At 38.5% G+C, this 13,782-nt stretch overlaps 1 protein-coding gene across 2 annotated transcripts in view; it reads left to right on the top strand.

The window, feature by feature from the left end:
• The window catches only part of LOC137268680 (centrosomal protein of 104 kDa-like), a 54,266-nt gene that overhangs the window by 21,298 nt on the left and 19,186 nt on the right, over window positions 1–13,782 (top strand). The window contains exons 11-21 of one of the 2 annotated variants that reach the window (XM_067803281.1): window positions 885–912; window positions 1,197–1,308; window positions 3,445–3,543; window positions 5,962–6,014; window positions 6,307–6,380; window positions 6,716–6,883; window positions 7,222–7,283; window positions 7,970–8,042; window positions 9,456–9,521; window positions 10,541–10,662; window positions 11,636–11,870. In XM_067803281.1, the coding sequence (XP_067659382.1) occupies window positions 885–912; window positions 1,197–1,308; window positions 3,445–3,543; window positions 5,962–6,014; window positions 6,307–6,380; window positions 6,716–6,883; window positions 7,222–7,283; window positions 7,970–8,042; window positions 9,456–9,521; window positions 10,541–10,662; window positions 11,636–11,870 (1,092 nt within the window). The remainder of the gene's footprint in view (window positions 1–884; window positions 913–1,196; window positions 1,309–3,444; window positions 3,544–5,961; window positions 6,015–6,306; window positions 6,381–6,715; window positions 6,884–7,221; window positions 7,284–7,969; window positions 8,043–9,455; window positions 9,522–10,540; window positions 10,663–11,635; window positions 11,871–13,782) is intronic. The other variant, XM_067803282.1, reaches the window with a different exon arrangement.

The raw sequence follows: 13,782 nt of genomic DNA, 5'->3' as shown, positions 1-13,782 counted from the left end.
GGATAGGTACAGGGTTGGTGGTGGTATTTTGTAATGGTGGAAAGATACGCTGTTTGAAACAAGTGTTGTTTCATGAAGTATGATATGGTTGATTTTAGGATTGCAGTAAACAGACTTTATTGACTAGACAATAAGAGACTGTGGAAATGGTTAAAATGGATGCACAGTTTCCTTTGGTGGAAAGGTTATATTGGTTTTATTAGAAGGGTAATTAATACTCATGTCTTCATTAATGAGAATAATAGCTCTTGTAACTGTTACTTCCTGAATAGCGATTTTAAGATAGTTAACTTGCTTTTTGACAGATAGTGGTGTGGAAAGTAGTATTTTAGTGTGGTTTTAGTTTTTGGCAAATAGTGGTATGGAAAGTAGTTTTACTCTGTAAATGTGATTTGCTAACATCCAGTATGCTTGATTCTGTGCTTCAACATGAGCATGATACATAACCATTCTGTGAGAACATTGTGGTTCCATCCCTGCTGTCACTTCCATTATCCTGATACTTAGTGCTTGTAAACCATAACTTTGAGGCATGATGCATTTATAAGTTGTTTCAAAGGCCTTTAGAAGTTGGAGGAATCAAACTAATAATAAAGAAGTTGAACCATAAAGCACTTTTAGTATGGTGCATTTATGATTCAAAATTGTCATATGGAATATAGTATCTAGCCTAATAGCATGCTTGGGTGGCTTAGCAAGTTGTACTTCTTAAGCTAAGTATGTGTGTTATTTTTGTTTAAAATGCTTAAACATTTTTGAATATATGAGATGTATTTCTAATTAATTTATGAATCATCTACTTTGGAAATGATTTGTATGATTGAAGATTGTGATGATTATTTTTCCATTTTAATTTAACAACTTTTAATTTTACATTCAAACAGTCAAGGCATCCACATCCAATAGACTTTGGTAAGTAGAACAATATCAAGGAATTATTTAGTTTTTTTGATTGCTGATTTAATATTGTGATTGATACAGATTTTAGCGCTGTTGAAAGATCACATTTGTGGAGGAATGTAAAGTCTCGTACTGGATGACTTGGTGAAGAATGATGCTGTATGATGAATATATTAAACAATGGCGTTTTGGGTGTGAGGACTTTATCAAGTACATCTTAAACTGTCTAAATAGAGATTGCTTACAAATAGATTCACATAGTCACATAGCTGATTGTAGATTGTGAAATGTTTCAGAACCTCAACGGCAGCCGACTCCTCCCCGACTGGCAGAAATCCATCGATCGCCTCGATCGCCTCCCCTGACACCACCTAAGTATGATGAGAGACCACTCCCTATAACCCACAGGTAGAAACAAAGTTGGTGTTGTGCCATGATTTCCTTGTTTTCCAGACATTAGTTTGTCACAGAATGAAGAATGGAAGCTGGGCATGACTATTGTATCCTTATTGCATGAATTTCTGCTCACAGTGTCATTCACAGTATTGTCTGGTCTGGACCTTAATATTTACAGTCTGCATTCACAGGGCTGAACAGGGGTTAAAAAATCCCATTGCCCAACGCCTGGGGCAATTCAGTTTTCTTTCCGGGCAATCTAATAATGGTATCTTACTTGTTCATATGCTGTTAGATAATATCCACTTATGGTTTGAAACTTCAAATAATCTCGGATTTCATTTCGTATCATTTTCGTATCACTTTTTGAAAAATAGTCCAGTGAACATTGATATCAGAGACCATGTTGATTTACTCTTTCATGATTACATCATCATGATCATGTCATACAATCAGAACAAGTGGAAAATTTGTCACAAGTCACTTTTGAACCCCTGCTGAGGCCCATTTCTAGTGTCACATGATGTGATATTGCCGGAAGATTGTTAAAAGTGGCGTATAACCCATTCACTCACTACTGCATGGAGGGATGGGTGTCTTTTTTCTATATATTCACTCCTGAACTTGAAGTCCTCAGGTCTTTGATAGTCTTTATACTATATTATGTAGTTGAGTATAGATGATGATTGTATAAATGTTGTCTATTTTGTTTATTGTATCATGGGTAAAGATTGTAAACACTGTATCCTATAGTATTCCACTGAAAAAATACATGTGCTGCAAAAATACATGTGCTGCTACTCCCCATGTGAATGTCATATTGGAATTAGGTTGCAGGTGCCTCTAGGGTGGACATTATAATCTGTATGATGATGATTTTTGTCTGAATTTGTATCATTTTACTTTTTTTAGATTAAAAAAATAAGAAGAACTTAAAGTAGTATCAATATAATACTACCTTTTACTACTTGTTAGGCATTCAATTTCTTATCACTATGATCTTGTGTATTTTTTTTGTCCATTTTTCAATTAGTTAGCAGACTTGGGGATTTTCCTTAAAACATGTATTTGAGGGTCCCTTGGACTGATAGATTCCAGGGGTCATGGACTACAAAAAGGGGGTCCCAGACACTTAAAATTTATTATTAGTACTATGTAATAATGTTATTGTTATTAATTTATTGTTATTTTATTGTGTATCAATACACTGTTGCAGTAATTAAATTCAGATGATATAACCTGGCTAGTAGAAGACTCAGTGTTAACGTACTGTTACTTGATCAAAATTTTTACAGATAGTATTTTGACTTTTTCTGTATCCCTGTGAATGCGCTAATAAATTTTGTTGTTGTTGACTGACAATATTTACGGACTAGGACACAGGAATTCATGTCATGTAAGCCCCTGAGACCTATACTTTTAAGATGCTGTCCTTTTCAGCTTTTTATGCTGTATTATCCTTAAGGAATTAATTCAGCAATGAGAGACTCATTATTAAACTGATCTCAAACCAATGATATCTGTGTTTTCCAGTATGACTTTCACATGTACCAGTAGGACGTACATAACTAACCAGGAATACACGCTGCACACTGTAGATATAGGTGTAACGTTGTCTGTAGAACTCTAATGCTGTTCATCAACATTGTCATGCTCTTGTACAAGGCTTATTCTTGTGGTGAACTAGGTGTGCGTCTCTGTGACCAAGTGGATGTTGTCATTATTTTCTCAAGTTTGATTGTGTTTGTATGAAGGTCTGTTTTTCGATCCAATAACATCAACTGATTTTAGTCATTTAAGACAGCTGAAATATTCTGCTCAACAGACATTAAAGTTCACCCACATTCTTTGATGATATTTCAGTAGATATCTGTCACATTGCTATGTTAATGTGTAGGAACTGTTTACTCTTTGACTTCTTCAGTAGTAGTTACTGAAAATGATGTTAGTATACAAGGTTGGACAGGTAGATTAAATACTGCGAGCACTCACATTTTCTACTCCATGAGGAGAGATCATCAAGCAGAAGAAGCTGCACATATCCAACAAGAATAAGCCTTGCACTAATTTAGTCTCATTGAAGCAGTAGTTTGCAGATACTCATTCTTGCTTCATGCTTTCTTTACCTTTGACCTTTGACCTAATTAGGCAGCCCTCCCCCAAACCTGACCTTGAACCTGACCCTGACCCTGAGCCTGACTCGTCTCAGCGTCGGGCATATGATGATCGACCCCTGCCAATACACAAGTAAGTTGCGTGACAAGCTAGTATAAAGCATGCTCGGACACTGATATCACAACAAGACTATGGTGTTAATGGATTTTTTCACTGACTGCATATTAACATCATGATCAGAGTGAAGACATTTTCACTTTGCATTAACCACAATTCATTTATGTTTAATGATCACATGAAAATCGGTTAGTTTTATGAACTCTGCATGGATACAAGGCTCAACAAGGGGGTTAGATATCATGTTAGGCATCAGAAGTTTCTGTATGTGCTATAATGACGTGAACCTGAGTTCAAATCCCACAGTCATGCTTGTTTTTACCGAAGTGACCAGGAAGCTGCAGATATGTCTGGAATCAAGTTGACATAAGACCCATTCAGTGGTGCCCTGATATCATTATCACCTGTCACAGCTAGTTCCTGCTGAAGGGAGTGTTTGTGTACGGTGCTGTTCAGTTACTGAAACCTGACTGGTCACTGCCAAATCCTTTGCACGAAGGGTGTAGGGCAGCATAGTGGGTAAATGTCATTACGCTGAAGATCTGGGTTCGATTCACCACATGGATACAATGTGTGAAGCCCATTTCTGGTGTTCCCTGTCATATTGTTGGAATGTTGCCAAAGGTGGCGTAAAACTAAACTCACTCACTCACTCACTCATCTTTGCGTGAAATTGTTTGGGTAAAACCTCACCCTTAGAATGGAGAATTGATTGTTGTGGGGAAATTGTGACTCTTGGGTGAATATATAAACAGATGTTATAGGAATGTATCAAGGTGTTTATAGTTGGTGGGAAGTGGTTTTGTGCTCCCAATCAAAGACCCGCTTGATGATGCTGTTGGTCAGTTAGGTTTATATGTGTACACGATTGTGGCCAAGGTAAATTTCCAACGTAACCTACCTGAAAACTGTGTAAAACCATCAGTTTTAGTAATCAGCAAACTAATAGTTGTAATACAACTAACTCAATCTCTCAACCTCCTCATTTTGTTTTATTAATGAAGATCTTTAGTCTCCTACTCAAGCACTTGCTTGCTGCTATTTGCATAACATATACAGTGTTGCACCTGTGTGATCTGCACTTTTCACGTCTTCAAACCCCAATACTTACAGAATACCGGTGGAATTGTGGAATATCTGGGAATCATCTGAACCATCTGATTTTATATTCTTCTCACTTATAAATAAAGTTTGAAAACATAGACTTTTGGTCTAAACTTAACTTGGTCAGTTGGTGATTTCATGAACAGATGACGTCAATAATTTTTTACGATGCGTTTATGACATGCTGATGCAAAGGTCTGCTAAGCTAATAAACAAAGACCTGGACAGTTAAAACATGCTTGGAAATGCTAATCACTATGAAACATAAATTAGATTTCTTAGTGAGAATTACTGAAATATTCTGTGATATTCCACACTTCTCCAGTATTTTTCACATAATTATGTTATGTATATATGGCAATCCTGAAATATTTTGCAGTGCTGTGACATATATATATATACATTTGATGATTTGCCAAGCATGTGTCCCGTACTTATCCTCCTGACCCATATTGTGCTTGTCTGGATTTTGAATATTTTTGTACCTCACTAACTGATGACTCAAGAGTTCAACATACAAATGTAACTGTCAAGATCTTGCCACTTCCCTGGTCAAGGAGGTGGGGTAGTCCACTGGTTAAAGCGTTTGCTTGTCACGCCAAGAACCTGGTTTCGATTCATCTTGTGGGTACAATGTGTGAAGCCCATTTCTCGTGTCCCTTGCCTTGTCATTACAGCAATATTGCTCAAAGTGGCCCAAAACCCAACTCACTCACTCACTTACTTACAGCCAGATCTGTGAAGATAATTTTGACCAGTTGGACATCCTGTTTTGTCGGGTATTGGTTAAAAGTTTGATTGTGTATGAAAATCTTCATTTCTGGTAATGATTGTCCATGTTGTAAAGATTTCAGAGTTCATGCTCCTTATTATGACAAATTGTCCTATGAATGACATTCCTATCTTATGCAGTGACAGAAGAAATGAAGTAAAGGTTATTAAGTTGAAACACATAAATTTGTTCTTGAATGGGTTTGAAAAAGTTTTGTTTGCTGGAGTGTGCAGTTTTTCTTTGAAAGCCTTTTTGAGGATTTTTATTTTGATTTTACAATATGTTGACATCAGTAAAGTCTAGACGGTACTGTGTCTAAACCTTTGCTACTTACTGTGTAGAGTTGTGTCCCTTGGTAATGATTGTGGGTTTGAATCTGCTTTGTTTGTGATTGCGTGTCAGTGTACATGGTAAGCTGTGATGCTACAATGGAGTATTCACTCACTCACCCTCAGTACTATAATGGAATAGTGCTCAAATTGCATCAAACCCATCACTAACTCACTCACTCACTCTTTCATTCATTCACTCATTTGAGGGTATGTCCTTATTTGTAGACCTCCTCCAGTTGTGGAAGAAGAGATAGAGCCGGAACCAGAAATGGCAGCAGGTGGGAAATGTTTCCAATTGTGTAAAGCATTCAGTTTGGTGGGGTTCAAGGGATGGTAGTAATTCTGAGGCAGATCGATACTCTGTGAGCCTTGTCCTTGCCTTGCTGGAATATGACCAACTGTGACAACAGCTTTCACTCATTCATAAAAGTACTCGTAGGTGGATATTATATTTTGGTGGTGAGTGTGGTCCGTGTGTCACTGTAGTATGTCTGACTATGACAACATGGTGGTGACTGCTGGTTAGAGCTAGTAATGTTCCTGTAAGTGTTCTGTTTGTTTCTATTCCAGGAGAACCGGAACCCATGACAGAGAAGGACATCCGCGATGCATCATCTGCTATTGATGTGTTTGGACACCCACTGGTGAGTGATTTTTGAGAAATACAACTGATGCATGTGTAGTTAAATTTTAGCTGAGAAGCTGAAAAATTATGAACAAGTGGAATAAGCATGATAAGATGATTTAGTGGAGGATTGATGCTGGTTGTGAATATAGATAGATGGACTGACTGATGATAATATATGGATGTATTGTGGATGTTGGACAGATGATGTGGAACGGATGATGTTGGTTGTGAATATGAATAGATCGATTTATTGACGATTAAAATGGATAAATTGTGGATGAATGTGTAGATTATGTTGGTTAGAAGGATGCTACCACTGCTGTTCTAGCACAATCACTGTTTGAACACCAGGTGTCGAAAGCTTATTCCAAGACGTGGTCATACCGAGAAGACTCCCTGCTGGCAGTGTACAAACAGATGCAAGCCTTGCCGTCCTCCACACCGAGAGAGGATGCCAAGGCAATGATGAGGGCAGCTATTTTCCTCGCCAAGAGAGCAATCGATGACAAAGTTTATGCAGTATGTATTCAAAATCTCAGGTAGTATATCTAATGTTAGTCATGTTTAGTGCCAGTTTAGTTGTTCCTGTCATCTTTTTCTGTAAAATTCATTAAAACCTTCTCGAAAGAAGTCAAGAATGGAATTGAAATCATCTTCCATATTGTAGGTTGGTTGTTATGATCTTTTTATGATCTGAAATATAAAGTATCTACACTTTTCCATATTGTAGGTTGATTGTTGTGATCTTTTTATGATCTGAAATATAAAGTATCTACAGAGGCAAAATTTTTCTCGTACTGATTTAGACCGTGAAGTTTGCCAAGCATATCTTATGGATCCGACTTGTTTGTTTCCAGGTATTCAAGGCAGCTCTGCAGTTGGAGAAAATGATCTTAACAGAATATGTGCCAAAACACAAGTAAGTCAGACAGCAGTCTGTGACTTTACCCACTGACTCAGTCAAGTAAATATTTGGTCGGTCTTGTAAACTCAGGTAGTATAGTCGATACAATAACACTATGATCTTCTGAAAATGATGCTTAAAGTGTTTGCTAGGTCACAAGTCATGAACTTTTTTTGGCACAAGCTGCACATGTATCTAGTTGTGGTGCATGGATCTCATAGGACAAACCAAGGTGGTTCAGTTGAATGTCAGAATACAAACATGACAAGGGGACAACAAACAAACAAACATCACAGTGAAGAATTGGGGTTGAATTCAACTTAAGCAAGAAATACTTGTTCTAAGATGACTAATATCATCTGGTCAAGCTCGCTGACTTGGTTGACACATGTCATCATATCCCGATACCCAGATGTATAGATCAATGCTCCTTCAGCTGATCCCTGGATTGTCTGATCCAGACTTGTTTATTTACATACTGCTGTCATATAGCTAAAATATTGTTGAGTGCTATGTAAATCAACAAAGCAAACATATTTGACAAAGTATGACAGAAGATTCTTTATGTCCAAACTGTAAAATAACCCCATAACGGGTTTATGGGGAAATATTACCGCCAGAAATGTGTAGTCACAATATATACTTACCCTTTGTCATGTGTCAAGTGTAATGTGATGCGTAACTCACATGTGATATTTCAGAATACCTCGTCAGGAGACAATTTCTGCTGTAGAGAGGACGATTCCAAATCTCCTGCACAAATCTGGAGATACTGTAAGTTGCCAATCTAGTTCTTCCTGGTATCATGATTCATTGAAGTTTAGTTTGGTTTTATTATGAAGGAGTCACCCTTTAGAATACATGTTAGAATTGGTCTTGACCCATTGATTGTCATAAGGGGTGACCAACATTGTCTGGTGGTCAGGCTTGGGGACTTGGTGATGTGTGTCATCGTATCCAAAATGCATAGATCGATGCTTACGATGTCAATCACTGGATTTTCTGGTGCAGACTTAATTGTATACAGATTGCTGTCACATAGCTGGAAAATTGCTAAGTGCTGCATTAAACACCAAGCAAGTAATACTGGTGATCTGGTGATAGAGTCATAAAGGCTAGTGTTGTTGTCAGCTGCTCACCTGCTTGTCTTAACATTGTCGTAGTTAATTAAATGTGATTGTACCAAGATGACATGTTGCTGCTACCAATATCACCCGCTGGTTTGTCATTAGTAAAGCACAATACTCTATTGATCACAACTGCTTGTTTATTGTACAGACCAAGTTTTCTACAGTTTCTAAGAATCTACACCTAAACATCCTCAAGGCAATAAACAAGGAGTTATCTATTGTCTTATGTTTGATTATTGACTCTAGACTTCTAGAACACTCATCAAACTGTAAGTTTGTCAAAACCAGACTCAGTTGTATACAGGTCACAGAAGAGATCAATATGACCTTGCTGAATTGTGCTGATGTTGGATAGAATAGCACTGCATACTACAGTCTGTCTGGCTCAAAAGTGGACCCTGAATTGCAGTCTGACTCGAAAACTAATAAACATACAATACCCAGTGCAACGCTGATCGTAAGACTGTCTCTTCCGCTGATGTCCTTTACAACAGTGTTAAGTATTGATAATGATATGACTGAATTACTGGTGTAACTGTCGCTGTAATCTCATGGATAGAACTTTCACACTAAGAGCAGAACCGTTATGGTTTGCATTAGCTTCAACCCTATAACCACATCCTACCAAACGCTGTTTTGAGATGGTACTTTCTGTAAATCTGTTCGCTGTTTTGAGATGGTACTTTCTGTAAATCTGTTCGCTGTTTTGAGATGGTACTTTCTGTAAATCTGTTCGCTGTTTTGAGATGGTACTTTCTGTAAATCTGTTCGCTGTTTTGAGATGGTACTTTCTGTAAATCTGTTCGCTGTTTTGCCATCTTGGTTCTGAAATAGGTCCAATTGGCTTGGTGTCTATGTGTTATGTATGTGACAGAGTATCATTTTTCACTGGTAGATGATGGGTTTTGGGGGTCAAGGATATGGCTAGTGCTAGCAGCCATAATCATCTTCGCATAGATGTTTCTTGAAGGCACAGTCTGAGGTTGCCCATTTCACCTGAGCACTCTCTGATTATAGGAGATTGAACCTCAAGCTATTTTCTTCTGTCCACTTCCAGGCTCAACGGAACCGAGAAGACACTAAGAAGTTTATCCAAGACTTGTCCAACTTCCCGGAAGTTAGGGTATGTTGGTTTTTCACAATAGTCACGTCTCGGCCCCATCTACAAAGTATTCATATCACTCTGTCATTTGTAAGTTTATGATAAATTACGGGTTTGGTCATAACATAGTGAATGCGATGTAGATCGGGACCCAGAAGTTTAACTGATGGATTTACCTGCCTGGATTTACTCTTTCCATGTCCCAGGTCCTGTTCATCATAGATGATAGTGTTGTGTCTCACTTAATCTCTGTAGCCTGGGGCCTGTTGTAGATAATTGTTATTGTCAGTGTTACATTGAAGAAATTCTGAAGACATTCTGAACTTGTGTCGAAAAGAATTTCTAGTTTGTTTGAAGAGATAGCTATTTTTTGTGTATTATGTATGCTGTTGAACCTGAAATTATTATGTTACACCTGTTGTCCCCATATTATGCTGTTACACCTGTTGTCCCCATATTATGATGTTAAACAGTCGTTTGTGAGTAATATGAAAACATAAAATGTTTGGCAGAGCTCTTTTTCAGACCAATCAAATGTCATGTTTACCATTCTACAGAATTCATGTGTACCGATATTTCGATGGAACTTCAAAACAGCAGTACAGTTAATAATGTATTGTCAGAATAAGAATCTTGCAGGAGTGGAGTTATGATGCTTTGGGGGGGGGGGGGGGGGCATTTTTCTGATACGATTTTTTGTCACCACACAAAAACAATAAGGGTTTTGAGTGAGCTACTCACTGAATGTTGTGAAATATATTCTTAGGTTAATGTCATTTCTAATCACCAAAGTTACACAGAATCAACGTTTTTGTTAAACTGTGGCCTTGACCTCACTCCATTATGAAACTTCTATTTCTGAGGACATTCTTACGTTTATTTCATGCTTTTTACGGTTACTGGACTCGAGTGGTTCACTGACTTGTGTCATAACTCACATCTGTTTTTCTATTGTCCTCATAATTATATATCCAGAGACAAAGTGTTAGTGTACAGATAACTGATTTCCCTTTTTGTCTGAATGACATCTTCTGTTGCAGCCTACCAACGTCGTACCTCATGAGTGTGTAAAGCTCTTCAAACCCAACATGGCGCCGCGGCTGGCACAGAGCAGGCTGGAGATCGTGGAGACTCTGTACAAGGATCTGGGTCTCTCTACAGGGTACTGAGTTCATGTCTAGAACTGGATATTCGGTCGTCTAAATCAGCATGATGCTATAACTGTTCTAATTCCATAACCTGAACGTGCCCATACCAATCAGATTATCGACAAATTTCACAAAGTAGCTGCATATGCAAAACCATGGAATGCATGATCAGTAATTAATTAGTTTGGCACTTCGAAACCGATAATCTACTTACTCTCATACGATGTGATATATGTAAGAAACAGAAGTAAAGATTTACATGATTTAGTATGACATACAAAGAAATACTTACCCAAGGCCTTTCACTACCTCCAGATGTGTGTATGAATCCACCTACCTAACACTGTAAAATAACCCTGGACACATGGTCTTCATATGTAAGGAACAACAGAGGACTTAGGGATACATTCATGAACTATGATTAGTTCATCAGAAAACATTTAATGGGATTGAGAATGCCCATGAAATGTTAAGGTTTCAATTTGTAAACACACATTGATTCATATAAAAGTCTGTTTCTTTTTATTCCATGAAAGATTTCAAATAGAAAGAGGAAACTGTAAGACTTGAGAAGTTGATTTCCCCTACCTAAGCCTAATAAATCCCCTGATTTGAGTTATTTCATCTGCATATTGTCCCAGTTTGGGGATGCACTTTTGCAGTGTAAAAATGTATGGAAAAAATTATTTACTGATATGATGACAAGATGATATTTTGCCAAGAGAAACCAACTCACAAACTTTGAAGAAAATCTGAGACCCTACACAGATGGGTTAACACAGCTGCATGTCTGTTTTTATTTCCATCACAGCGGTTCTGTAGAAATGCCTTGTTGGGACCGTCCCCCTGGTACCTGTGTTTGGGAATGTATATAGCTCTATTATAGCAGTGAGATTTCTCTTGGATGCATGTGGTCTAAATTAACAAGATAGACTGTCTTTACTGTTGTCAGCTTTCAGTGTGAGATTAAATATGTGCATGTTTCAGTGGGCTTAACGTTGACAACCTGATGCCGTTTTGTGTGGAAGCCTTGCACCACAATGCAGGAGAGGTGCGAGAGGTCTCCGAGAGAATCATCAAAAGCCTGTACCGAGAAGTCGGTGCCCCTGTCAAAGATTTCCTCCCTCCTGATGATGAAAAGACGCGGAAGAACACGTTGTGGCGGCAGTTGTTTGAATATTTTGACAAAGTGGACGGCAAGCCCAGTAAATCTGAACTGAAGGTGAAATATCGATAAGTTTACTTTCCAGGTTGAAGGAATTCTGTGATACTGCATGTTTTTTGCATTCATGAACAGGACGGTTGGCGGGAAGATTCTTAGCAAAAATAATTCTGACATATGTAGGGCTGCCATTTAGGGCATAGGTCTATTAGTGGTACTGTAACAGGTTGATGCCATTGATAGTGAGAACTCAACCTAACCAGGCTTGATAATCAATTTTAAGACATTGTTAGACGGCAGGAATAGAGAATACTGAACAAACTTTTAAGGATGACAACTTCTTTATTACAGATCCTTGTACCAAATGTTTTACTAGGCATTACATGTGTCCTGACACTGTCTAGACACACAGATGTGTCAAGTCCTGACACTGTCTAGACTCACACATGTGTCTACTCCTGACACTGTCTAGACACTCACATATGTGTCTAGTCCCCACTGTCTAGAGTCACACACACGTGTCTACTCCTGACACTGTCTAGCCACACACAGATGTGTCTAGTCCTGACACTGTCTAGACAGACACAGATGTGTCTAGTCCTGACTGTCTAGTGTCACACACTCTTGTGTCTACTCTTGACACTCTCTAGACACACACAGATGTGTATAGTCCTGACACTGTCTAGATACACACAGATGTGTCTACTCTTGACACTCTCTAGACACACTGAAATGTGTCTAGTCCTGACACTGTCTAGACAAACACAGATTTGTCTAGTCATGACACGGTTTAGCCACACACAGATGTGCTTCGTCCTGACACTGTCTAGACAAACACAGATGTGTCTAGTCCTGACACTGTCTAGACACACACAGATGTTTCTGGTGTTCATACAGTGACTATGCAATGAACTTGATGTCTTTTTTAGGCAAGTAATAAGTAAGTCCCACATATATCTGTAAATATATTAGTTGTTGTTGATTTATTCTCCCAAAGAAATGACTTTCTTCCTTTTATACATAGTATATTTACTGGAGGAAACTGTCAAGGAAGACAGCTCATGCACAGGCCGTGTTGAAAAGGGAGACAAGTTATGTTCATGTGGTGTTGTTATAGGAGACAGCTTGTAATATGTCCCTTTTGTAAAGAGCGACAAAGCAGTGTATATATAGCACTTTGTGAAAGAAGACATCTTATGTACATACAGTATTGTTAAGTACAGGTCATGTATTGCATATATGTGACAGATGACAGCAGCTTATCTAAGTATGCATGAGTGTGGTTTGTTACACCAACATCATAACCACTTCCCCATTATCTCCTTGACATCCTCCCCAGATTACCAGCCTTCACCAGGCTTGTTTTGTTGTGAGGATGGATGGGAGGAATTCTTTCTGAAATGGCCGTTCTGACCTGTCGTTTTGGGCACTCTGGGGCAGGTAAATAATAATAATAACATATGCATTTATATTGCGCCAAGTTCCATTCATGAGGTGAATGCTCCTAGTGCTAACTGTCAAAGCAAGGCATATTATTACCCTGGATAACCCATGCTACCTGTTAGGTACTAGAAAGTTCTTGTCGCATGACATCCCACTGGGTACCCATTTTCTGCTGAGTGAACAGAGGCAATTTTAAACAAACTCACTTGCCTAAGGGGAGACCACATGTATCACATGTGCTTCGTTGTGGGGCAGGACTGAAGTCCTAGAAACTCAGGAGTAAAGCTGCTTGTTACCTGAGCACTGTCCTCGCCCATCCTTCCTTAACTGCTCCTGACTGTAACCTGAGCTCTATGCACATGACCACACACACCCACAAATCTGTTTCATTCTCTCATTAGGTGGCATTTTATGAGCATGGAAAGTCTTTAACCGGGCAATGTGTTTCTGAATTGGGTGCTTACAATGCAATGAGTGGGTTTGGATTTACAGTGTTCTTTTTTTTTGAGGTTTTGGATCTCAACCTGTG

This window comes from Haliotis asinina, chromosome 16, assembly GCF_037392515.1.
Source record: "Haliotis asinina isolate JCU_RB_2024 chromosome 16, JCU_Hal_asi_v2, whole genome shotgun sequence".
Classification (NCBI taxonomy): Eukaryota; Metazoa; Mollusca; class Gastropoda; order Lepetellida; family Haliotidae; genus Haliotis; species Haliotis asinina.
This window is presented reverse-complemented; position numbering and strand designations above follow the sequence as displayed.